The 23,383-nt window shown below is 46.6% G+C and overlaps 1 protein-coding gene and 1 long non-coding RNA gene across 7 annotated transcripts in view; both read right to left on the bottom strand.

The window, feature by feature from the left end:
- The window catches only part of DNAH9 (dynein axonemal heavy chain 9), a 220,124-nt gene that overhangs the window by 27,609 nt on the left and 169,132 nt on the right, over positions 1-23,383 (bottom strand). For 4 of the 6 annotated variants that reach the window (XM_083804841.1, XM_083804842.1, XM_083804844.1 and 1 more), the window contains 6 exons: positions 17,866-18,093; positions 14,076-14,267; positions 13,391-13,582; positions 12,443-12,613; positions 9,773-9,955; positions 2,567-2,956 (listed from right to left, as the gene is read on the bottom strand). In XM_083804841.1, coding sequence (XP_083660967.1) covers positions 2,567-2,956; positions 9,773-9,955; positions 12,443-12,613; positions 13,391-13,582; positions 14,076-14,267; positions 17,866-18,093 — 1,356 coding nt within the window. Of the gene's footprint in view, positions 1-2,566; positions 2,957-3,714; positions 6,410-9,772; positions 9,956-12,442; positions 12,614-13,390; positions 13,583-14,075; positions 14,268-17,865; positions 18,094-23,383 lie in introns of those variants that run through there. The other 2 variants (XM_083804845.1, XM_083804846.1) reach the window with 2 other exon arrangements.
- LOC310883865 lies at positions 16,731-17,857 on the bottom strand. Its single transcript, XR_014573902.1, has 2 exons — positions 17,671-17,857; positions 16,731-17,560 (listed from the first exon to the last, which is right to left on the bottom strand). It is a non-coding gene; the product is annotated as an uncharacterized lncRNA (long non-coding RNA).

The following is a 23,383-nucleotide window of genomic DNA, read 5'->3' as shown; positions in this document are numbered from 1 at the left end:
TGGAGGGAGCAGAGGAGAGAAGCCACATGTACCCCAAAAGATTTCTGTCTTCACACCACCAAAACCTCTCAGTCTTTACTTCCATTACCACCTGGGAAAGGGCAAAACTAGGCAGAACTCAGCCATTTTCTAGTAATGGTGGCAATGATGGTAACAGAAAACATAACAGCAATCACTGGAATTTGTTTTTACTGGAACATTTGACACACAAGACCAGTACTTTTTAAAAACCCTCTCTATTCTGCTGTGCCCAGCTGATTTGTATCAGCTTAAAATGTTCATTCTTGAGGGCAAGTGAAATCCAGGGTTCCCTGTAGCAGGGGTTTGTAACCTCCAAGTGCTGCAAGGGTGTTTTTTATTTTTTTTGTACGGCAGCCACACCAAAGGCTTAGGAAAGGAACAGACAGGGAACTGTAGGGGCTTGGTAAATGGACGGGGCTTGTCCTTGTTCTGCTGCGCTGACTTCTGCTGTCAGCAAAGACAAATCCAACATGGGAGGAGATCTGACATTATAACCATGTGAGACCTTTACAGCAACCTTTTGACAAGGTCCTTGCCAATGTTTCTCACTGGCTGTGGCTCCCCAGACCCAGCATACACGTTGGATCCCAGAGAAGAAATGGCCTGGAGCTTTGCCTTTCCCAAGGGTTGCAATAAAATGTGCAGGATGCATCAGTCAGTGAGTTCTACGCTTTGCCTAACTTTCTGTCCTTCATGGAAAACTACTGCAGAGAGAGATGAAAAATAAATGGAGTATTAGATTTGAATTGCAGGGTCAGGATGGGATATGGTGTATAACAGGCATGGTCCCTCTAGTCAGCATCTTACCACCAAGCCCCACAACAGATAAAGGAGGCTCTTCAAGGTTAAGGCTCTGAGGAGCTGCCTTTGAAAGAAAAGCCTCCTCCTTTGAGAGGACAAACTTGACACAGGTAAGTAAGTTCTGGGTGACCCACTTTGATCACCCTTCACTCCCTTGCAGATCAGTGGCAGCAGGAGCATTGCACTGGCTGCCCAGAGGAAGAGCTGCATGAATCACTGTCATTTAATTCTCACGCGTAGCACAAATTGGGATTCGAGGTACCAACAGACCAGGCAGCTCACAGGACCAAGCCCAGTGGGGATTTGTCAGACTAATGGCTCTCGCTCTGCAGACTGAACTCCTAACAGCTGACAACTGTCAGAAGGAATGACAGGGACAAGTGTGCTCCTCTGGGATGCTGCAGCACGAGGTGCTCTGTAAAAGGAGCGCTGACAGCTACACGGGCAGGAAATAGCAAGCGAGCAGGCTTCCCTTCATGTGCCTGCTTGGTGAGTGTGGCTCTCACCCTGGCTGCCCCGAGGCTGGCTGCTACGGCTGAAGGGCATTGGGCCACATCCAGAAAGGGGAAGAAGAGCAAGGGCCACCATCCTTGCTGTCTGTTTGTCCAGGACTTGCCTCCCCCACACCACATTGGGCCATCAGCCTGAATCTGCCTTGGCCATACAGGTTAGACCTCCGTGCAAGCTTTATTTGCCATCCTAAGGGGATGACTGAAGGATGTCATTCACTTTTGGTCACAAGCCCTATCTATCCAGATGACAGCATGCACCACTCAACAGCAGAGGGACAGTGGTCTGGTGTTGGCACATACCACCCGTTTAGCTCTGGGGATATGAAGAGGTAGGATCAGGACCTTACAGTCAGGGTCCTCTCCTTTCTCCTCACTGCTGCTAAGCAGGGGACAGAGTAGTGACATTGTAAAAGTCTGCCATGTAACTTTTGAAGGCAGCAGTAGGGAACTGGGGTTGTTTTGTCTGGAGAAGAGGAGGCTCAGGGGAGACCTTATTGCTCTCTACAAGTACCTGAAAGGAAGGTGTGGGGAGCTGGGGGTTGGCCTCTTCTCACAGGTAACTAGTGATAGGACTAGAGGGAATGGTCTCAAGTTGTGCCAGGGGAGGTTTAGGTTGGAGATTAGAAGATATTTCTTCTCAGAAAGAGCAGTCAGGCATTGGAACGGGTTGCCCAAGGAGGTGGTGGCATCACCCTCCCTGGGGGTGTTCAATGAAAGGTTGGACGTGGTGCCTGGGGACATGGTTTAGTGGGTGACATTGGTAATAAGGGGACGGTTGGACCAGGTGATCTTGGAGGTCTTTTCCAACCTTAATGATTCTATGATTCACAACCATGCAAAGGTGCAGGGGCTTTACAATCTTGAGAGGACCCCACATTTTGTGTCTTTCCTAACACCGTGAGTACCAACAGCTGTTTATGTACTCTGTCAATGTCATTGAGGTTGAGATTCACCTTGCAGAAACCAAACATGTCAGTCCAAGTTGGCCAGCTTGAAATCCCTTCATAGCCACAAAACAGGCCACTCCTAAGGGGTGATCCATCTGACCACCCTGGATACCTACCCAAGGCTGCAGAGAGACCCGGTTCTTTCCCACCCCTATAGAGGCAGCTCAAACATCTGCTTTAGATGTGTGACTGTCTGGGCTGGGAAGTTTCCCGAAGCACAGTACCAAGTAATAAGGGCATAAAGTCTGTGATCCCTCTCATAACACTACAGCCTTGGGAGCTCACCTGTGCATCCCAGCGCGCACCCTCCATGAACAATCCGTGGACATAAGCCCCTTCCCGAGGAGGACTGGCAAAATCTTCCCGGTTCTTCTTCGTCACATCACACTGCAAGGTCATCTTGTCCAAAGGCCACTCATTCTTTCGGGCTGTGGACTGCATGATGGCTGTCAGGAAAGACTGGGGATTGAAGAACCCAGCAAGCCACACAGCAGAGGGTAAGGAAAAGTCTCCCGTCCAGGTCTCCAGCTCCTTGATGCGAGTGAGGAGGTCAGCAAACCACATGCCCAGGCTGGCTGTGGAAGGATAGGCCTTCTTTATCCAGGACTCAGGCACCATGTCCAAGAAGAGGGCATTCTGTAAGTTCTCCATGTCACTTGTCATGGTCAACTCTCCCTGAGTAAGAGAGGGCACAGTCAGCAGCAGCAACTATTTAACCTGAACAAAGCTGTTTGACAGCAGAGGCTGAGCAAGGAAGTGTAGAAGAGCGTGGCACCCTACACTGTCACCAGTGTTCACGTACTGTGAATTTCTTCACGAGTTTTGGGTTTTCATGAATACCACCGACTGCAGCCTAATACTCCTACAGTCTTATCACCCCTACTGTAAAACTATTACTTGGAGGAAAAGCTATGTAGGAGTGACCGTGAGCATGACTGTCCTTCAGCTGCCCCAGTGTTACTTCTGTTTTCTATCATTGACTGAAGATCTTTATAGGGCAGATTTTCAGAGACGCAAAGCTGTTCCCACCAATGCTACCAGGGCAGGGCACTGGGGTCTCTGATAACCTACTCCAAATTGTCCAAATGTTTGTTACACCAAGTCCTTTCTGCTTCCTCTCCTCCACTTCCCCACACTCCCCTCCTCCTTTAATACTCTGCAGTGCAAGTCTTTCTTTTTGACTTCACATGTTGCCTGCAAATGTAATCACAGTTTCTTTCACAGCAGGGAAACACACAACAAATTAAGATATGATTCAGCCAAGTGGGATAGAGAGGCTTGGCTTTTCCTCCACCCAGCAGTTAATTATTAAAGCTTTTAGAAACCTGCATCAGTTTGGCCCAAACAGGAGAAGAGCTGGAACATCAATTCATGGTCAAAAAAGGGGGTTCTGCATAACAGCATCCCCCTTGAACTTCTGGTTCTTTGCAGCAGGCCCCCAGTGTCTGCTAGTTGAAAATTAAGAAAATTCCTCCTGTATCCAGCTGAAATTACCTTATGTCTAAGCAAGAGATGCCTGAACGGCACTGATGCTGGAAGTGCAGCTGACAGAGGCTGATAAGAGATGCAGCAGCCTGTGCAGCAGTTTGCACGGAGGGGCACACAGAGAGGGCTCACAAACTGTCGAGGGGGGCACACATTGGTGGTGACAGGCCAAGGGGAACGGTCCTCAGCACAGGAAATTCCACTGAAACACAAGTACAAACTTTTTTTACTGTGAGGGTGCTCAAACGCGGGCACAGATTGCCCAGAGAGGTTGTGGAGTCTCCATCCTTGGAGGTACTGGTAACCCAACTGGGCATGGTCCTGGGCTACCTGCTCCAGCTGACCCTACCTTGAGTGGGGCTGGGGGGGATTGGACTTAATCTCCAGAGCAACTAATCTGCGATTCTGTGACACTCAAACCAGCCAGACTGCAAAAACAGAACTTGCAATTGCAGGCTCAGCTGCTACTGGCTCACAGTGCCCTGCACGATTTAAAACTTTGCATGCCCCGTGCTGAGACGGCAGGGCACAACACACCGCAGCAGTTTGGAGACAATGTTGATCACTGGTGTCCATTATAAATACCTACTTTTGTCCCCTTATCATTTTGCCAAAATTTATCTGACTTACAATTTCTCTTTCCCTCAGGCTGAGTGTTTTTGGAATGATTAACTGAACTCAGTCGTGCCATTGCTGAGAACGAGGGCGAGGGAATTGGGTCAGTCTATTCACATTAACAAATTCCAACTGTTCTTTCACAGGACTTCAGTGCCTCCAGCCATGAGGTCAGCAGAGGTGCCCTTTGCAGGGGCAGGGAAATCTATGAAGCTTTAGCAAAAGTTGAAATCCTTTTAAAGCAACCCCTGACACGTGTTTAGCAAAGCTTGTCAGAGTCCAGCAGTTAGAAAATCTTTGCAGCTTATTCCTACACTGACTGTGCTGCTTCCCCGCCGAGCTCTGATCTGCAGATTGCACTGACAGGCTTCAGCAGTCAAGATCACAGCTAAGACCCAGCCAGACCACAGCAGTGCAGTAACAAGCGTCCTTACTGATGGCCCATGTACCTGGCAGTCACAAATGGAAGCAGGCTTGGTGCTGGGTGATCAAGACTCAGGGCATGCTGGCACTCCCAGGTTAGCAAGCATTTTTTCTTAAAGTACGTATAGCATGAAGAGACCAGAGACACCCAAGCTAGTGACCGAACTTGTCATCCCCTGAGCTAACCACACTGCAAACATAACACACAGAGGTGCTGGATGACAGCTTAAACAAAGGACTGAGCACACATCTGCGCAGGCACTGTGCCTTGTCAATGGGACAAAGGACGTCAGCTGAATTCAGGCACCAGGAACATCCACTTTGGCTTTTTAAACTAGACTTGGAATACTTATCTTTTGTATTCCCCCATAAAAATTTCTAAATTTCAACTATAAAATTATTTTTTTTGGCAACGGGCAATAAGCACTTCAGTTTGGGCACTATCAAAAGCAAGGGCAGTACGGCAGTGGGCCCCAGCACCCACCAACTCAAATCGGAGCTGAGAGTGCTTCTGCACCGCCTCCAGGCCTGGAAGCCACCACAGACCCAGGACCTCCCTTCAGAGTTGCCCCCCACAGATCTGTGGCTTCCCGTGCAGAAATCCCCTCACTGGGAATTGTGCACCTCTCAACAGGCTGGACTGGCACAAAGGATTATTAAACCTCTGCTCTAAAGATGACTTGTTAAAAGCAAGCAACTCAACCTGCAGGGTTTCCCCATGGAGAACAGATTTCTAGTGGACAGAGAAAATCATGTGTACAGAGGTTTTAAGATGGTCTTTTTTTTAATGCTCTTGAAGCTAGATGTGACAAATGAGGTTAAATGAATGGCTTGGTGGAAGCACGGCAGTTTGCTAGTCCTAAACCGAGCGGAACAGCTCTAACTGCCTTTCAAAATGCACACCAGCCTCCCTGGTTTCATAAAGCTACTCAACAGCTTTGTGTGAGCAGGGAGCAGGTAAGTGTCTGCCAGTAACTCACCTCACCATTTCTATTCAATGATTTTATATTTGTAGGGAATCTCAAAATGGCAGGTTACCCGGTAAAAGGTCTTCAAAGCCCTGAGTAATTCCAAGCACAAAGGTTAAACACCCTTGAGAACGATCTCTCATTTTGGTATTTGCTATGCAGCCACACAGAAATATAAAGGCAGTGCATGCTCCGTGCATTTCCCCTCAGGTACCTGAGTTTTTTCAGTTTATAACACATTTGAAGAAAATTTAGTGACCTGCAATTAAAGGTTACACAACAGAAAAGCACGGCCATATCCAATCAGAGGAGCTGGTAGATTGTCAAAATGATTTGACCTCAGCAGGGAACAGTTATCATGATTTTGTTATTTAACAACTTCTGTTGGCACACAAATGCTGAAGTCACATTTTGGTTCCTTCCTCATTCGTATCACATGGGTCATCATCACACATCTCAGGAGAACATAGTTGCTTATTCAGTAGGCTGGTGTCAGGTTAAAACCATGGCAGGACCACACAGAAATTGTCGTCTGATGGGCAAAGTACTGCACTGGTCACAGGAGGACACTGAGAACCATGGGACCTTCTGGCACGGACAGTCAGAAGCATTATTCACTCCTGGAAAGGTTTTGAAGCTGGTAAAAATATTGTAAAATGCGTGCAGTCAGATTGATTTAAAAACATAATCCTCGTGATCATATATCCTGTCTAGTTTTACTTTCAGGAAACAAATGAATTACCAAATGTAATTCTCAGGGAGGCTTGAGAAAAGCAATTTTTAAAGCCTGCGCATTCGAGCATACTTGCTGGAATCTCCTGCGAGGGTTCAAAGCATCTATAGCCACTCTCTCATATAGTTGCCCAAACACAATTATGCATACATTTGCATTTCAGATGCTGAATACTGAAGTGCATCCGGAATGATTCAAGCTACTTTTTTTTTCCCCAAACACTGGGTGTAATTTTCATTAAAGACACCCTTGAAGAAAATCCTAATCAGCCTGCAGACATTCCCTCAAGATGAGCAGACTATTGTTTTCTCAGTTAAGGTTATTTTCACTTGATACAGCGAAACAGTCCCCCCAGTTAGCCTTATGAAATTTGGTCTTACTGTATCTTTTTACAATATTTATTATCCTTATTTTGGAGGCTTATCCTTCACTGAAGTTCCAAAATCTGCTCACAGAAATGATACTGGGTACAACATTAGCATGCAAGTGTTTCAGCCCAGCCACTGGTCTCACTGAAGTCATCCAGAACAAAGGGCTTTGAAATGCAACATGTCAGTTATTTTTGATGGCTACCAGTCTATTGCAATTTCTCTCCCTCTTAATGGGATGTCTCCTATTTTTGGACCAAACAATCGCTTTCCGTTACATAAACACAATGAATTATTCAAAAATTCAAATTAGCCATGACATTTCCAAATTGCCTTCTTTTAGCAGTTAGTCAGTTAAAAACAATAGGACTTGCTTCCTCTGTGTTTTATTTATTCTCTTCTGAGATCCACGGCTCCTGTTATGTAAACTCTCCTCCTCTGAGTGCTGTCAGTCAAGATTCCCAGTCCAGAAGATTAACGTGCATTAATGGCTCTCGTAGGAGCTGCTCTCAGAAGGAACAATTGAAGAATGATTTCTCTTCCAAATCGAGCACAAGAGCTAGCTGCCGAGCTGGGCCAGCACCGCTGCCTACAGGAGGAGCCAGCAGCAGTGACCCCGGCCATTACGAGACACCCAAGGCACGGGAAGGGCCCCTTGGGTGACGCTGGGCAGCAGCATGGGCCCTGCACAGCACCTGACTCAGTCTGCAGGGACCCACAGCAATCTCTGTGTACACGCACAGAAGGATCACCTGCTGGCTGTATCTAAGACCACTCAGTCTCTTCAGCACACACGAGATTAAGAAATGTTAACACGAATATGTGTACCTACTCTGAGTAGTCCTGAAGTCCTGGCCTTTTGGTCTCTGAATCCCACTGTAGGCACTGAGGCTGTTGTAGGCATTAGAGGTGCCTTTTCTGATGATGCTATCTCAATTCCTTGCCATGATTTGTGGCAGGGCTTTGGGAAGAAATTTGCCCCTTCTATTATTGCCTGATTTCCATGGTATATATTGCCTGTGGTTTATTTAGGCCCCTGCTTCCACTCATTCTCCCTACCAACATTAAATAGCTTACTCTTCTCCATGTTAAATCTAATCACTACACTTTGTTCAAGTTACAATTATAGCTTGTTTGGGGCTCAAAGACTGAAACATTAAATCACTTCTTTCCACCTGTCTCAGAAAACACAATTTTCACCGCCTCATGCTAGAAAATAAAGGAAGTCTGTTTGTAACAACAGACTACACAAATATTAGCCTATTTCAAAATGGACTGAACATACTGGGCCATCACAAAGCAGATATGATATGTCTGTCTGTTCAATCAAGACAAGAAGCGTCAGCAGTGAACGCAGCGCAGAAGTGCCTGCGCTAGCACTGGTCTGAGCTGCTGGGTTCTCAGTGCACAGCACAATGGGGCTGGGATTTAGGAGCAGCCTAATCCTCTTCCTGAGCTGCAGATACCTAAAATCCCAGAGCCAACCCCTAGCACCTCTGTGTGCACACTGCAGATATACCATTTGAAGATCTCTCTTCAAAGGTGCCCTCAGGAGACTGTTGGGACTGTCATTCAGTCTCAGGACAGGTCCTCCTTGCTCACCTGCCAGCCCTGTCTATGGTGTCAGGACAAAGTAGTTGCAGGTCCTTCAAGCATGGTGACTCCCACGCTATGCAGAGCACTTTTGTGAGCTGAGTTTTGGCAGAATGCGAGGACAACCTGTCATTTGGAAAACAATGGAACAGGGAGTGCCCAGGGACTGATGTTCCTAATTGCTGCCTCACACCATGAAACTGCCCAGAGAGTAAGTTTGTGGCAATGATGAGGAGAAGGCATCAGGGTAGCGCTGAAGCCACCAGCTTTGTACCATGACCTCCAGGCATGTCCCTTCCTTTCTAAGGGATGTACAGCAAATGCAGTCACCGTGAAGAGTCTTTTGGGATGACAAAGTGAAGAAGGAAAGTTGCTTCACACTGGTAGGGCTGGCCAGACAGATCCTCACGCACTGGCAGTGCAGCCTGATCTATGCCCGTTTATTATTGAATATGAAGTCAACAGCCTCTAATATTTTGTGCCAACATCTGCCTGGGAGGGAATTCAGAAGATGACTTCCCCTACCATCAGATACAACCTCAAAGCACAACCCTCTTGTGCATCCTGTTGAACCGAGAAGCTTGCATACAACCTGGCATGTCCTGCCAGCCCCAGAGCCCTTCACTGTTCTCTGTAAGAAATGGCCAAAGCCATTGCCCAGAAGGACACAGACATCATTTTTCCGGATCAGAGTCTGGTTTCTTACCAGGGTGGAGAAGTAACTGTGCATGGAGCAATCATAGACAGTATCTCCATAGGGGAGGCCAGCTCCTGAATCTCCTCTATTTGCAATTGACTCACACCCAGCAAGGGGAGTTTTAGCCTTTCCAAAGCTCTTGATTTTTATTTTTATTATTTTTGCCTTTTTGTCTCACAGCTCTGGATATTATTGCATCCTTACACATGACCAATCTTTCCTTTGATTTCAGCCTTTAATGAGACCTTGCTACAAACTCCCCCCTATTAACTGGATGTTTTGTGAAAAGGTATGATATTTTGGCTACATTTTAAATAGGCTACTTCTCAATTTCTGAGAGAGCTATTGTTGCTGTGCTACAGTACCAGGTAGACTGAAGTGCCTGAAGCCATCATTATTATGTGTATCTTTAACCCCATCCAAAGCCTGTGCTCATGGCTTGGGGACAATGTGCTGTTTGAAATGCATCTGTGAATCCTTCACCAAGGAGTCAAGCTGGTTTTGTAGCTAGTAGTGCTGAATACAGACTGTGACCCCTTTTATTCCCTGAGCACCTTTTCATCATCAAGATTTTATGATGTTGTGGTTGCAGGTATATAGAGCTCCTACCTTCAGCCCCAGGTCCAGTTCCTTGAGAGAGCGCTTTATTTCACTGGTGAGGATGTTCATGCGTTCACATTCCTGGAAGGCAACCACAACATATGGTGTCCTCTCCTCCACTTTTGTCATCAGTTCTGCAATGTTAAACTCATCTATCAGCTTCTCTAGCATCTCATCCAGAAGAGCTTTCACCTGTGTGCCAGAGGGAGAAGAGAGAGGGATGTTAGTGAATGGCCCGCGGGGCTTTCTCAACTGACAGCTGCCTGAACATGGGATGAAAACTCCATCTGCCAGTTGCTGTCTCCAAAAACAATCAGTGTCAGCTGCCCTGGGCATTGCACCTTTCAAAGAGCTTGCCCCATCCTATTAAAATTCAAATGCTTACAAAAGTTAATGCCAGATGAGAAGTTTTCAAAATGATGGCTAAAAAATGTCACTGTGACATGTAACGTTCTCCTTTCGTCTCAGGTCTGCACTCTTACTTCTTCTAAGGTCAGACTCAATGCAGGCAGACTGAGGGGGCTATAGTCTCAGCTGAGCTGCGGGACACCCTGAGCCCATAAGCTGTTTTTCTGTGGTATATTGATAGAGAGGTGATTTTATAAAATTGAATTTTAAGCTGAATTTGGCACTCTGAACTAATAGAGCTATGGAAGACAGGTGTAATAAAACAAAGTTATTTTGGGTTGGAAACGGTGTCATATCTCTAAATACTAAACAGGGAAAACAATGCAACAAGATGCCTCTAGTACCTAAACACTAAATACAACAGGAAAGTCCTTTCTGGTTAACAGTAAGACATGAAGCCCCTAATCTTCATGGGACCATTGTTTATGTACAATATTTTACATTTTTACTTATACATTACTCAGATACAAAGGTTCATGTGGACCACTGGACAACTCGGTATGGAAGTCTCTCATACTGTTTCCTCAAGGACTTTTCAGGAGCATGCTACACACAGTTATGGTTCCAACGGTTTTCACGTGCAAAAGCTGGTGTGTGGGTGACAGTGACAGCTGCCAGCCAGTGGCAGAAGCAGCCCCTGGGTAATTTCATTGCCATGCCCTCTGGCGTTCGTATTTTGGACTCTGTACTCCCATTTCCTCCCATTGCTGCTCTCCAAACTCTCCACACACGTCAGACATTATGAAGCATTGGCAACGCGTAGGCTGTTATTGCAACCAGCAAGGTTGCTGAAGCTAAAGCTCAGCTGGAAAAGCTCTTGAGCTGCACCTGAGATGCAGTATAGAAATACTCTGCAATTTGAAATTTCCCTGCAAATCTCTTTGGCTCTCACTTTTTCACAGCCATAATGGCTCGTTTTCTGTAACGTGGCCTCAGAAACTTGTGGGAGTAACTGGACTTGTCAGAGCTTTGGGAAAAAAAGACAGCTTCCCAGCCGTTTCACTGCAAGATCTCTAAAACTGTCTCAGCCAAACAAGGGGCTGAAAATCCTCAAAAGGATCAGCTAAGACACAACTCCTTCCTCACTCTCTTGGAAGGACTGAGTGAAAGGGGTATGGCCAGTGCCAGCTATACCTCAGGAAATGAGAGAGGTCACCTCCAGGAGAACATTAGTTGTGGGAGGATCCCCGGGCACGACACAGTGCGGTGGGGCAAGACCCACCTTGCTTCCAGGCAACTTTTCTTCTGTGATCATGAAGCCCCTGAGGGCAACTTTACTGTCTCAAGGGGACTGCAGCACAGCCATGCCCTGTGATATCGCCCACTGGCTGGATCACCCACTGATAATTCTGCTTCTCTAGCCAAGGACTCAAATTGTAATTAAATGGCAAAAAGGGTTGAGATAGGAGGAAAGGTATTCACATTTGCTATCTTTGAGCATCTCCTTTGACCTCGCTACCTCTGGATTATTCCCCTTACCTCAAACTCCTGCATGGACTGAAAACTGAACATGCCCACCACTTCTGAGTAGCCCTTAGGCAAGGTCTGTAAGTTCCCCAGCAGCATACCAAGCCAAAGGAAACACGTGAAACCACAAACTTCACAAAAGCTTCCTATCAGCCATTCATTAATTTGCAGAGCTTGATACAGAAGTCTTAAGTCTACAGAAATCAAAAACTGAGCAAGCGTTGGCTGTTTTCAGATCCTGTTATGAATGCTTGGGCCAGATTTTAATGTGCTGTGACTTTCAAGAGGAAGAGCTGAGATCAGTCTGATACATGGGCACAGTAAATGAGTTCAGCTAGGAACAAGGAATTACAAGGCCCCTGGGAGCTCGGGAGCTGGGTGGGACCTGGTGGCAGCAGTAACTGGTGGGCTGAGCACTGGGTGGTACATTGCACCCATCAGACAGTGCGCACGGGAGCCCATCGGTATGCCAGTCACAGCCTGGTGCACAGGGACTGGTGGCTCAGAGACAGGGGAGGCCACAGAGGTTTATTTGCAACGTCGTCATGGGATGATAATGAAGGCACTGCAGTTCAGGGGGTAATTAAAAGCCACTGTCCTATTACTGACAATACTCCAATTACATCCCACCACGGTTATGTTCTGCATAATATGAGGCTGGCAGTTTTAGACACTTGGTTTGTATCTGGTAAAAGCAGAACACGTTATAATAAGCAGCTCTGAGTCCAGCCTGAGCTAGACAGGGCTGCTTAGGAGTGAGAACAGCTATAAAAATTCAACAGCCCCTTTCTCTACCACTCTCACCGTTTCTTCCCTGGTCACCACTCCTCCTTCACCCATGCTGCTGTCCCGGGGCTGCATCTCTAACACGATGCGGAACAGCTTCTCTGAGGTCTGGGTAAGGAAGCCGATCTCAGCATTGGGATGGAGGCCATACAGATAAGGAGACTCCGGTGGCAAGGTGTCGTCTATGTACTGTACGGAGAAATGCAGGCTTAGGTTAGATACACAACCCAGGACGCTTTGCCTTCAGAGCTCTGGGTGCTGAAATTTATCACCCACCCAAGAAAGTAAGCCCAGGCTGATACAACGCTGCGCACGGTTTGAACACCAGATGGGACAAAGGAGGGTACAACTGCTTACAGAAAAAAAGAACTGCTTTTACTCCTACTGTGAGGATTTGGTAATTGCTAAAGTTTGGCTTGGCTACCTATCTCAGGCCTGGACCTTCTCTAGCAATGATCTGCTGTGTGTTTCAGCATCAATACTCCAAAATCCCTTGTGGGAATTTAGCTTCCCATAGTTAAGTTTTATGAACAAAACCAGCCTAATATGCCTGTCCCTGCTGCTGCATTTGTGTACAAAGAACGGATGAGATCAGTAAGTAGATCAACAAGACCCTTCAGTGTTTCTCATCAAAACTGATGATAAAAGGAGTTTGAAAGGGCCATTTTAGCAAACAGTATGTGGATGTAATTTTCCAGGAGCCCTGCTCAAGTCTCAAGAACCAATACAGTTGTTCTATTCATGCATGAACAGAATGGGCCCATGATGAAGTAGCAAATTACCATTAGACTTGGTTCATCCAAGGGAATGCTGAAACATCTACAGAAACAGCACATAATGGGAAATAACAGGAGGTGTGCTGAAACACTGCAGTCCTATTCACTGCCTCCTAAGACAGATTATAGGGCAGTTATAGAAAACGTTACACTTATGTGTATAAATAATGACAGAAAACAAACAGCTTACCTGATGATAGCCATTATAGTCCATGCTCCCCGGGAGGGGGAATCCTGGAGCAAGGAAGAGCTCTCCCTCCAGCATTTCTGGCTTAATAAATTCTTCCAAATAGGTTTTGCAAAGTCGCCTGTCCCAGTCATCTGTAATGTGACCTCCATACATAATCTCACCAAAGAGGTAGCGTAAATCATCATATGGGACCTGAAGAATAAGGCAGGAGGGCATGACAGAGTTCAGGCAGCCTGAGCTCCACCAGCAGCATCGCTGAGCTACAGGCTGCAGCTCTAAGTACCGATTTGCACAGTGAGTGCTCCCATTGCACTATTTCAGTTTTCTAAGTAAACAAACATTAGGCAGTAGTTAAATCCTGCCCAGGGAAAACTGGATCACAGCATAGACTTCATGCAGTTTCCCACTGAAATGTAAATTTATTCTAAATTCTGTTAAACCAAAGACCACTATGTATTTCCAGTGACTGAAGACTACAGGCACTATTTGATATGATTTATAAGCTGCTGCAGATGCGAGCAGCATTGTTTCCCACCTCACAGGCAAAGATACACCAGACTGTGATGTTATAAAAACAAAGATATGAGGGAAAAGGCATTCATGGAAAATTCCCAGTAGTTTCAGCACAAGCCAGCCCATCACTGGCCGTTAAAAGCCACCAAAGAGCCCCTGCTGATTCACCCACCTTTGAGCTGGCCTCCAGATAATTGTACAGCACGTTAACAGAGATAGTGAGGTCTCCAGTGTTGAAGGGGTAGGAACGGTTCCAGCCTTGGGGGCCAAATTTGCGCCTCTCTGCCACCACGGCATGGAAATAGCAGAGGGCAAACAGGATGCTCTTGAACTCATTCTCCCGGGTGCACATCTCCAGGGTGTCCTGCAATACAGGCAGAGAGGCAGGGCTGTGTCAGTCTATGCCGCCTCCCAAGTATCAGACTTCGGACAGGGGTAAATTAATTTTCCCCATCAGTTCATTTCTGCTTAACTACACATTCCCTAGCTCTCTGAGACAGTGGACTTGCATTGCAAATTTATTGGCAAATTCCAATGCATCATTTCCAAATTCATGTTTTCCTTTCCACCTTTGTATGAGGAAGACATCCTGACAGGCAGGAGGGGAAGGAAAGGTGCCCTCACTCAGCACCAGCACGTGCCCCACATCCCACGCAGGGAGATGGAGAGAGGCACCACAGACGGGAGCGGCAGCCCAAGGCAAGGCTCCTGCTGAGGAGGACTGCACCTGGAAGAACCAAGCTCCTTCCTGCCCCTTGGGTACCAAAGGTTTCCTCAGGGCAGCATTCCTCTGAGCCGCAGGGCTGAGGCAGCAGGGAACTCTCCCAGGAGGGCTGCACTCGACGCTCTGCACCAAGCCAGCCCGGCTGCACGCCGCGGCAGTGGATTTGCTGACAGCACGACCTCGCGCAGCGCACCAAGGCAGGGATGGGAGGAACTGCCAAAGATCCAAGCAGGGAGGATCAAATGCTTGGGAAGAGAAAATAAACCACCACCACCCACAAAACCCACAAATGCAGCTCTTTAAAGTCAGCACAGCATCTGGTGCTTCCTCACCCAACTTCCAGGCTACGCTTGAAGTCTGAATACCTACACACACACAAAGGAGTGGGCACAATCGTGATGGCAGAGGTGGAGAGGAGGAAGCCTGAGTCATTTCATCAATGAAAACGCACAAAGGGAACCGGTCTCTAAAGAGCTCTGAAGGGCGCTGGATAGTGACGAGTGATGGCCCCAGCGGGCACTGATGGGGAGCCTGGGCAGCTGTGCCTCTCCCTAGTGCATGAGCATCACTGCCTTGGACAGCAGAGCAAAGGAATGAAGATCTGGAGGCGCACGCACAGCGTGAGGCTGAAGATCTGCGCTCACAGATAGATCTACAACCCCTTTCTGTGGTTGAAGCCTGGTGGAGGCTTGCACAGCTCCTGGCATTGGCAGGAAAAGCAGATCCCCTGCCCCATAGCAGGAGGGTGACTGGACATCCCACAGCCAACAGCACAGATCTCCCCAGAACTGGGCAATGAATGTATTAGGAAGGACTTGCCTACACCTCCGCCCATGTCACTGCAAGCCCTCCCCAGGACCAGCGTGTCCAGGATGCGGTGGCCCTGACCTGCACGGCTGAGCCTGGGGCTGAGCAAGGAGGGAGCAGCTGCACCAGCCCCTCCGTCCTCCCTGCCAGGGAGGGCCCCTGTAGCTCCGCTCATTTACATGACAAAGACCACAAAGGACACCTGTGTGACTTCTCTTCATTACCTTCACCTAAAAAAAATCTGTGACATTAGACCTCTAACCAGCTGATAGATACCCTTGTTCAGGGTCTCTGCTGAACAGGGGGAAACAGTTGCTGCAAAACATGCAGGACGCTGGCTAACTGCATAAAAGGACCAAGAACAGCCCAAGCACTATTTTCCCCTTGAAGCTCCCTTAATTATCACCAACCCAATGAAGAACAGGTTCAAATATGCGCTGAGTGCCTCTCCCATTACAGAAAACACCTCTGGACTTCAAGGAGAGCTTGCTTGAATGAAAACTGAGTATGAACCCATCTCAGGCTCATTTGGTCTCTCTATTTCGTTGTGCATTTTTATTTCAGCTACAAAGCAGAACAATATTCCCCACACACAATAATGGGCCTTCTTTGTGGCTTTCAGCTAAAAGTTAAATTTGAACATCTATTCTGTACAAAGCAGAGAAATGAGGTGTAAAGGGGCCCCACCTACTCACTCCAGGATTTGTGATAAAAGACGTTTTATAATACTCCAGCAATTTAGAAAATGCTAATTACTATCTGATTGAAACGAGCAGAGGCAGGATGAAAACGTTACTTTGGGTGAAGGTTCTCCCCTCCCTTACTCTTCAGGATGTTTTGTGAAGTTCAGGATGATGAATTACAGTAGATAAAAATGGAATAATCTTCTCTGACTGTGTGCATCAATCCTTGTGCTGTGGCTTCCAGCTTCACCTCCTCAGAGAGGGCAGCTCCCGAACTCGAGATCCCCCTGTACCTATGTGCAAAAAAAGGTTGTCCCCATTTCCCTGCCCCATGGACCAGTGCCTGGGGTCCAGCACAGGCTGTGGCTGCTCCAGCCTGGTCCCAAATAACGTGGAGAGAAAGAATCATTCTGCAAGATGTGCCCTGCGTGCTTCTGGAGCAGCCATCTGCAGAATGGAGAGGTTGCAGTAAGTGCAGTGCTAGTGCCACGAAGAGGCAGTCTGAGGGGTGAGAATGCCTTCAGGCCCTTCTGGCAGCTGTGGGTTTAACAGACAGGGTCTTGCTGTGAGAACTCAGCATGCCAACGCAGTGGTGATGTGCGAATGAGGGTAATGGGCAGTCAGGGCAGCTGAGTGCAATGGTCTGTGTCTTTAGTAAAGGTATCACCATAAAAGTGAGCAGTTAGCCCTTAGCCCTTTGGCTCATGCAGAAAATGGGGTGGGCAGAAGTGCAGCAGTGATGCACGACAGCTCCAGCACTGCCTGGCAGCCTGGGCTGCTCCTGGGGAGGCACCACGCTGCACGTGTCCGGCTGCTCCTGGGAGCGTCCCTGTGCCATCGTTACATACATTTATCCCTGCCCCTGCAGTCACCAAGAGAAGAATATTCACCCATCACTTTCACAAGCTTCATTTCTGTGTCCCCTGCACAGGAGACTGCTGCAGTCCAGCAGCAAAGAGCAGGGACGGTGGCTACTGCAATGGGAACGTGGGTATGTGATAACTGTGGGCTGCATGTGATAAAAGCAACAACCTACCATCGGCTACTCTCCTTGTGGGACACCAATACTCAAGACAGCCTACTTTATCCTCATCTGGAAAAGCAAGCCCTCCCTGCAGAGAGACTGCAGCGCTAAATCACAATACTTGTGATGTCAGCGAGGTTTTGAGCTGAACGGGCCTTGAGGCACACAGGGCAAAGTCCCCCTGAACTGCTCAGAAGAGTGACCTGGGATGCATCGCATCAGCAGTGCCGAATCTCTACCCCCAGTTAACCAGCAGGGCAAAATGCAAGGTTTAAGCTGCTCTCCTCTCCGTGTCGCTGGGTGATAGATGATAGATGTAATACGTCACTCAGCAGCCCAAAATGGAGTGACACAAATACAGAAGTCAAGTCAAATCATGACAAAAGTCTCTCTCAAATGCTGCATTCAGAAATTTGCTTCTGTAAAAAAAAAACACCCTTTTTAAGAATCATACATTGATGATAAAATGAGTGAATTGGACAGAAATCTGGCTGTGAACATCTGCGAGAATGTGACCGTTCAGGATTACCTAAGTCCTCCCTTGGAAAATGAGTGCTGGGAAAGAGATCTGGAGAACAGAGAAGGGCTTGATGGACCTGGAGACTACGCGACGTGAAGGGACTCGCGCACTCGCAGCCTGGGACTGGCGAAGTCCCCACGCGTCGCGGCTCCAGCAGCTCCAAGCTGACCCACCACCGATGGGACGTCCCCGCTGCCCTCCTACCTGGGTGAAGTTGTCGAGGGCTTTGTGCAGGTTCGCGTGCATCCCGGTCGGGGGCTCATTGGTGATTTTGATTGAGTTCTCCAGGATGCCCTGGGGAATGATGTGGCTGTCCGGGGAGGGTGCTGGCTCCGCGCTAATGAAGACACGGAAATCTTGGTGGCTGCCCTCACTGTGCTGCTCCAGCTTCTTCTCCAGAGAACTCAGCCACTTGGCCACCAGGTGGATGTTCTGGCAGGGACAAAGGGGACATGGCTTCATCAGTCCCCCCCCGCTGACACCCACATTAATTGGGCACCAAATCCGGCACACAAATGAATGGCACCCACCAGGCCTAAGCACTGGAAGTTGATACTTGCCCCAAGAATTACACCTGTGTGTAATTCACAGCCCCAAATATCCTGGCACACCACTTTTAAATTCACAATAGTCAATATAAATAACCAGTAATTAAGCAAGTCATTCATGGGCTGTTTGTGTTCTCGGGGCTGACAATCTCCTGTTCATTACAGTTACGTACAGCTGATGAAGTAATGTTATTTCCCCAGATGTTTGTTCATTTTTAAGAGTAACAGTAAGGACCATCAATACCAGTAAGTGCAAGTTAGTGGGAAAAAGTCAAGCTGGTGGTTTTGTAAAGACATTTAACATAAAATATTTAATTAGTCATGCAACTAGTTACACATATCTGTCAGAAAATTAAGCAGTATTATGGAGAGGTCATAAAATGAATGCAGACTTGCCTCACTTTTCCAGCTACAGTCCTATATCATTTTCTAAAATTCCAGGCAAGAAAATAGCTTTTCTTACATTAGGAACAGGGCAGATCACCCCACAGCAGGGGTTCTTGGTCTAAAACCACCATAATTTTAAAGTTACGTGTGTAATCCAAGCTGGCTCTGCTAACAGGCACTGTGGAAGGTGATTTATCCCATCCAGAGACAGGACAAGGAACTTCCTAAACATAAATTAAAAGCAGATGCCAAAAAGATAAACTGTTTGCAGGTGGCAAGGAAATTGCATTAAGGAACCATATTAGAGACTTAGAATAAATATATATCACCTATAACAAGGATCAGAAAGGAGCTCTCATGGTTAAATAGCAGAGTAATGGAGACTATTAAGAGTAAAATGACATTCTTCAGAAAAAGGAAATCATGTCCAAATGAGAAAAACAGAAAACAGCACAAAATCCAGTCATGGTAAGGCTGAAAACGATTTTAAAAAGCAATCTTCTGAAAACCATAAAAACCAATAATAAAACCTTCTCCAGGCGCAAGAAACTTACCACAGAGCCTATAAAACTAAAAGATGATCAAGGTGTACAGGGAGTGCCCAAGAAAGGCAAGGCCACCACAAAACAGCTCATATTAGGAGGAATATTCACTGCAGACCCCGGGGAGGGTCTCCTCCTGTTTTACAGCCTGTTTTACAGGGGCAGAATCGCTCACATGCTGAGGCTGGAGGTCACCCATCCAACCCTCCTGCTCCGAGCAGGGTCAGACAGAGCTGGTTGCCCAGAACTGTGTACAGACAGGTCTTTGAATAACTCCAAGGACTGAGCCTCCACAACTTCTCTGGGCAACTTTTCAACCACCCTAACAGTAAAAATAAATATAAATTATAATGTTGAAGGAAAATTTCCTCTCTTTCAATTTGTGCCCATTGCCTCTTGCTCTTTCATTGGGCACCACTATGAACAGCCTGGCTCCATCTTCTGTACTCTCCCTGGCACAAGGTATTTAAACCAACTGATAAACCCCTCTGAGCCATTTCTTTTTGAGGCTAAATAATCCCAGCTCTCTCAGACTTTCCTCATATGACAGATGCTCCAGTCCCTTAATCACCAGAAAGACTCTTAAATTGAAGCAGCAGATGAAGAGTTTTTAGGACAAATTAATAAACTAATAATAACAATTTACTAGGACCAGATGGTAGCCACCCTAAAGAAACTCAGATGTGGAAGTGGTCCATTACTGCTCGGTAGGCACTAGGCAAACTGCTAGGAGCCTTAATAAGCAGTGAATCAACACACAAATGGTGTGAATTAGAGAAAATGAGAAACATAAGATTTCCAACCCATTTTAGGTAGCCAACAGAGGGATGCCCAAATCTGAGCGTGTCACCATAAATAAACTCCCATTGCGGTTGCTGGAAAGGCAGAGGTATCTCCAGAAGGTCACCACACCAGCCTCAGGAATCACCCAGGAAGGTGGAAGAATTGCCTCCATGGGGCCAGTGTCTCTCCATGTTTGGACCTTAATCCAAATAGAATATTTATCTTTCACTTAACAATGCTATTGCAGCTGAGGAAGAAGGTCTCAGAGACAAGCAACCAATTAAGGCATAGGAGACAGGCTGGGAAGCTACTCACAGGGTTTGAACTGCTCACCATATTCGAAAACCACCTGAAAGAGTGAATGATTAGTGAGCTGACAAAATTAGTCATAAGACAAACTAATTCCAGGTAGTAAAAACCAAACCTGATGGCAAAGAAGTGCAAAAGTACGCCATCATTCTAAACGACTGGCTATGATATGGCAGAAGAAATTCACTGTTGATAGACACAGTAATGCACGCAGAAAATCAACCCTAGCTATATATATGTGTAAACAATGACGGGTTCAGAATTAGCTATTACCACTCCGAGATCTCAGAGTCCTTATGGTTATTCTCTGCAAGTAACAATTCAATGCTTAGCAGTGCGACAGCAATCAAACGTCAGCAAAGGAACAGCAAATAAACTGGAAACATTATTATGCCACTCCATAAATCCATGGCAGGCCTTCATCTTGGATGCAATACCCAGTTCTTATTTCTCTGTCCTTGGAAAGATATAGCTTCCATTCAACAAGCCACAAAATTGACATGGACTTGCCAACTTGGAGAGAGAGATCAAGGCAGAGGTGATGAATGAAGGATAATAACGTAGGCATGAACAGAGCAGTACATTCTTATACGATGCATAACTAAATTGAGAATTCATTGTATCAGGGTTTTGTGGAGGTTGAGCGAATCCGGAATGAAGCTGAGCTTTGATTCACAGAGAGACACATCACTGCGTGCTTACCCAATTCATACATCCTTTCCCTCAGCATCTGGGCCTGCCTTCTGACAGGCAGGGAGTTGGGCTGTCTGCCCCAGCACGGTGCTTTTATGGACTGATGGCACAAAAGAGCACTGAGGGAGCTCCATCGTGAAAACACAAAAACTTTTGTGCTGGAGGTTTCGGTTGCCTCTTACAGGCTGCTTCTGGAGAGATTCCAGCCAGGACTGAGGAAGAGGACAAGCAGCTGCAGAGAAGGAAAGGCTGAGGTGCTTTGGGCATGGGTTGGGATGGGAGCGGTGGCCATGGTCACAGGCTATTAGCAGGGATGAGTCAGCACTCAGAGCTGCTCCATGAGACACAAAGAACCAGATGGCAACGCATCTCTCCAGAGGAGCTGTGGGTACCTCAGGAGAGAAGAAATCTGGCTAAAAACTCAGTCACATCTGGAATCGGCACCCCTTGCACATCAGCGACTGCCCTTGCATGTTCACCACATCCTTGCCAAGTCTTGGGTGCAAAATCCAGTGTCACTTTTGTAGAGGGATCTTGTTAAGGATTGATATATTTCCATTTGGTATCTCAACCATACTTTTTTTTTTCCCTATATAGACATATATATATATATATACATATATATATATACGCAGTTATGGTGAAGGCTGACTTCTTGACCCCTAATAGTGACTACAGTGCACGTGTATGCTCATCCTGGCTGTGCATGCACCACAACCCAGCTCTACAACAGTGCAGCCAGCGGGCTCCCCTACCTTCTGCACAGAGCAACCCCCCTCTCAGCTACCACAAAGCAAGAGCTCTGGGATGTTCTTGGCGACACAGGCACATCTTCAGTACAAGCTGCTGCTTCACAGTGGCTTTCTGCTTCTGGATCTGTACCAGTTTTCAAGGGTACTGGAAATGGGCACGTCTGAGCACAGATGTCTGGAGCTGAACTAATCATCCCACCAGGGCATCATGGAGAAGGTGGGTCATCTTATCCTAACCCAGATGCAAGCACTAAATCATAAAGTAACAGAGCAAGTGTGGTTTCAAAACCGCAATGTCTTCTAAAAATGTGCACTTAACTATTTCCATTTTCTTCCTCTCTGTGGGGCTGGGTACAAAGTCCACCAAGATCTCAGGGAAAACTTATGCTGTCTCCTTGCCCAAGTCCTCCACGTTTTAGAAGTTATAACCAACTCCCTGCCACTTGATAACTTTAGTTTCGTCCTTTTTGCACAAGATTTTATGAGGTTGTTTTGATACCTTATGTTAAACAAATTGCTATACAACTCCTGCCACAAGTCAGCCTCAGGCTCTGACGAGGCAACTGCTTCGCACACGGACACCTTGCACACCCAGTCCTGCTGCCCCAAAGCTGATTCACGTGACTGGGAGCAACATTTCTTCTTTAGAACTGCACACGTTCAGTCTCCTTCCCTGAAAGGATTTAGGGTTGTGCTGATGTTATATGGGTTAAATGGAGTCTGAGGCATGGGAGCAAATGAGGAGAAGATGCCTGAACAAAGCAATCCTGTTCTGGGGAAGAGACACGCCACTGTAAACACCAACCATACGAAGAGCAGCAGACAAAATGCAATTATATCTGACTGTTAACACACCAGTGCTTGTCTGAGGTATTTAGGATTTCAAGAGATGAGGTAATTCCTAGGGTCCGGGCAACCAACTCAGTCTAGAAGTTCAAGAATAAAGCAGGAATGGACCAAAACACATAACCAAAGTGTTTTAAACAGCTACAGAGATTTAGTAATTTAAGGGAACAGCTCAACAGAAAAGCATAAGAAAAACTGTTCATTAAGTATCAGTTTAATCACAGACTATATACCTGACCCTGCTTTCATCTTTAATTGGCGGTTTCTTCCTACATCTGCTTTTGTGGTGTTAGATGGCTGAAAAATAATTGCTTTAGCTTGTGTTGACATGACACCAATGACCATTATTTGTCAGCATCACTGCCTTCAATATCACAGACAACTTAAGAAACACTTCTAAAAATAATCAAAGCATTTATGTATTATTCTTTTATGATAGAATGGATGGAAAATAATATATGCAGCAAAACATGAGTTGATACTAAGAATTTATGATTTGATCAAATGAATACTTATGCAAGAAGTAGACATAAATAAACATACAGCTCAAAAATTTTTCTACTAAAAGGACAGAGATGCTGTGGAGGAGATTCACAGGTTTGAAGGAAACCTTGCAAATTAATTCTCAGCAGTCAGATAACACCACTTGACAGAACATGACTAATGACAACATATGCAGTCATAATAATTGAATGCTATGTCAATTATCAATAACGACACAACACAGACAATGCTTCCTTAATACCAATCACAGCTGAGCTACTGAAGAACCACCTCCCCTTGCTTGCTTTGAAACCTGCCTCCTGATGGTTTCATAGACTGCCTCTAGCTCTTCCTTGGGAGAAAGAGGAAATAATTAAGC

Source organism: Anser anser (genome assembly GCF_964211835.1).
Source record: "Anser anser genome assembly, chromosome: 19".
Taxonomy (NCBI): Eukaryota; Metazoa; Chordata; class Aves; order Anseriformes; family Anatidae; genus Anser; species Anser anser.
This window is presented reverse-complemented; position numbering and strand designations above follow the sequence as displayed.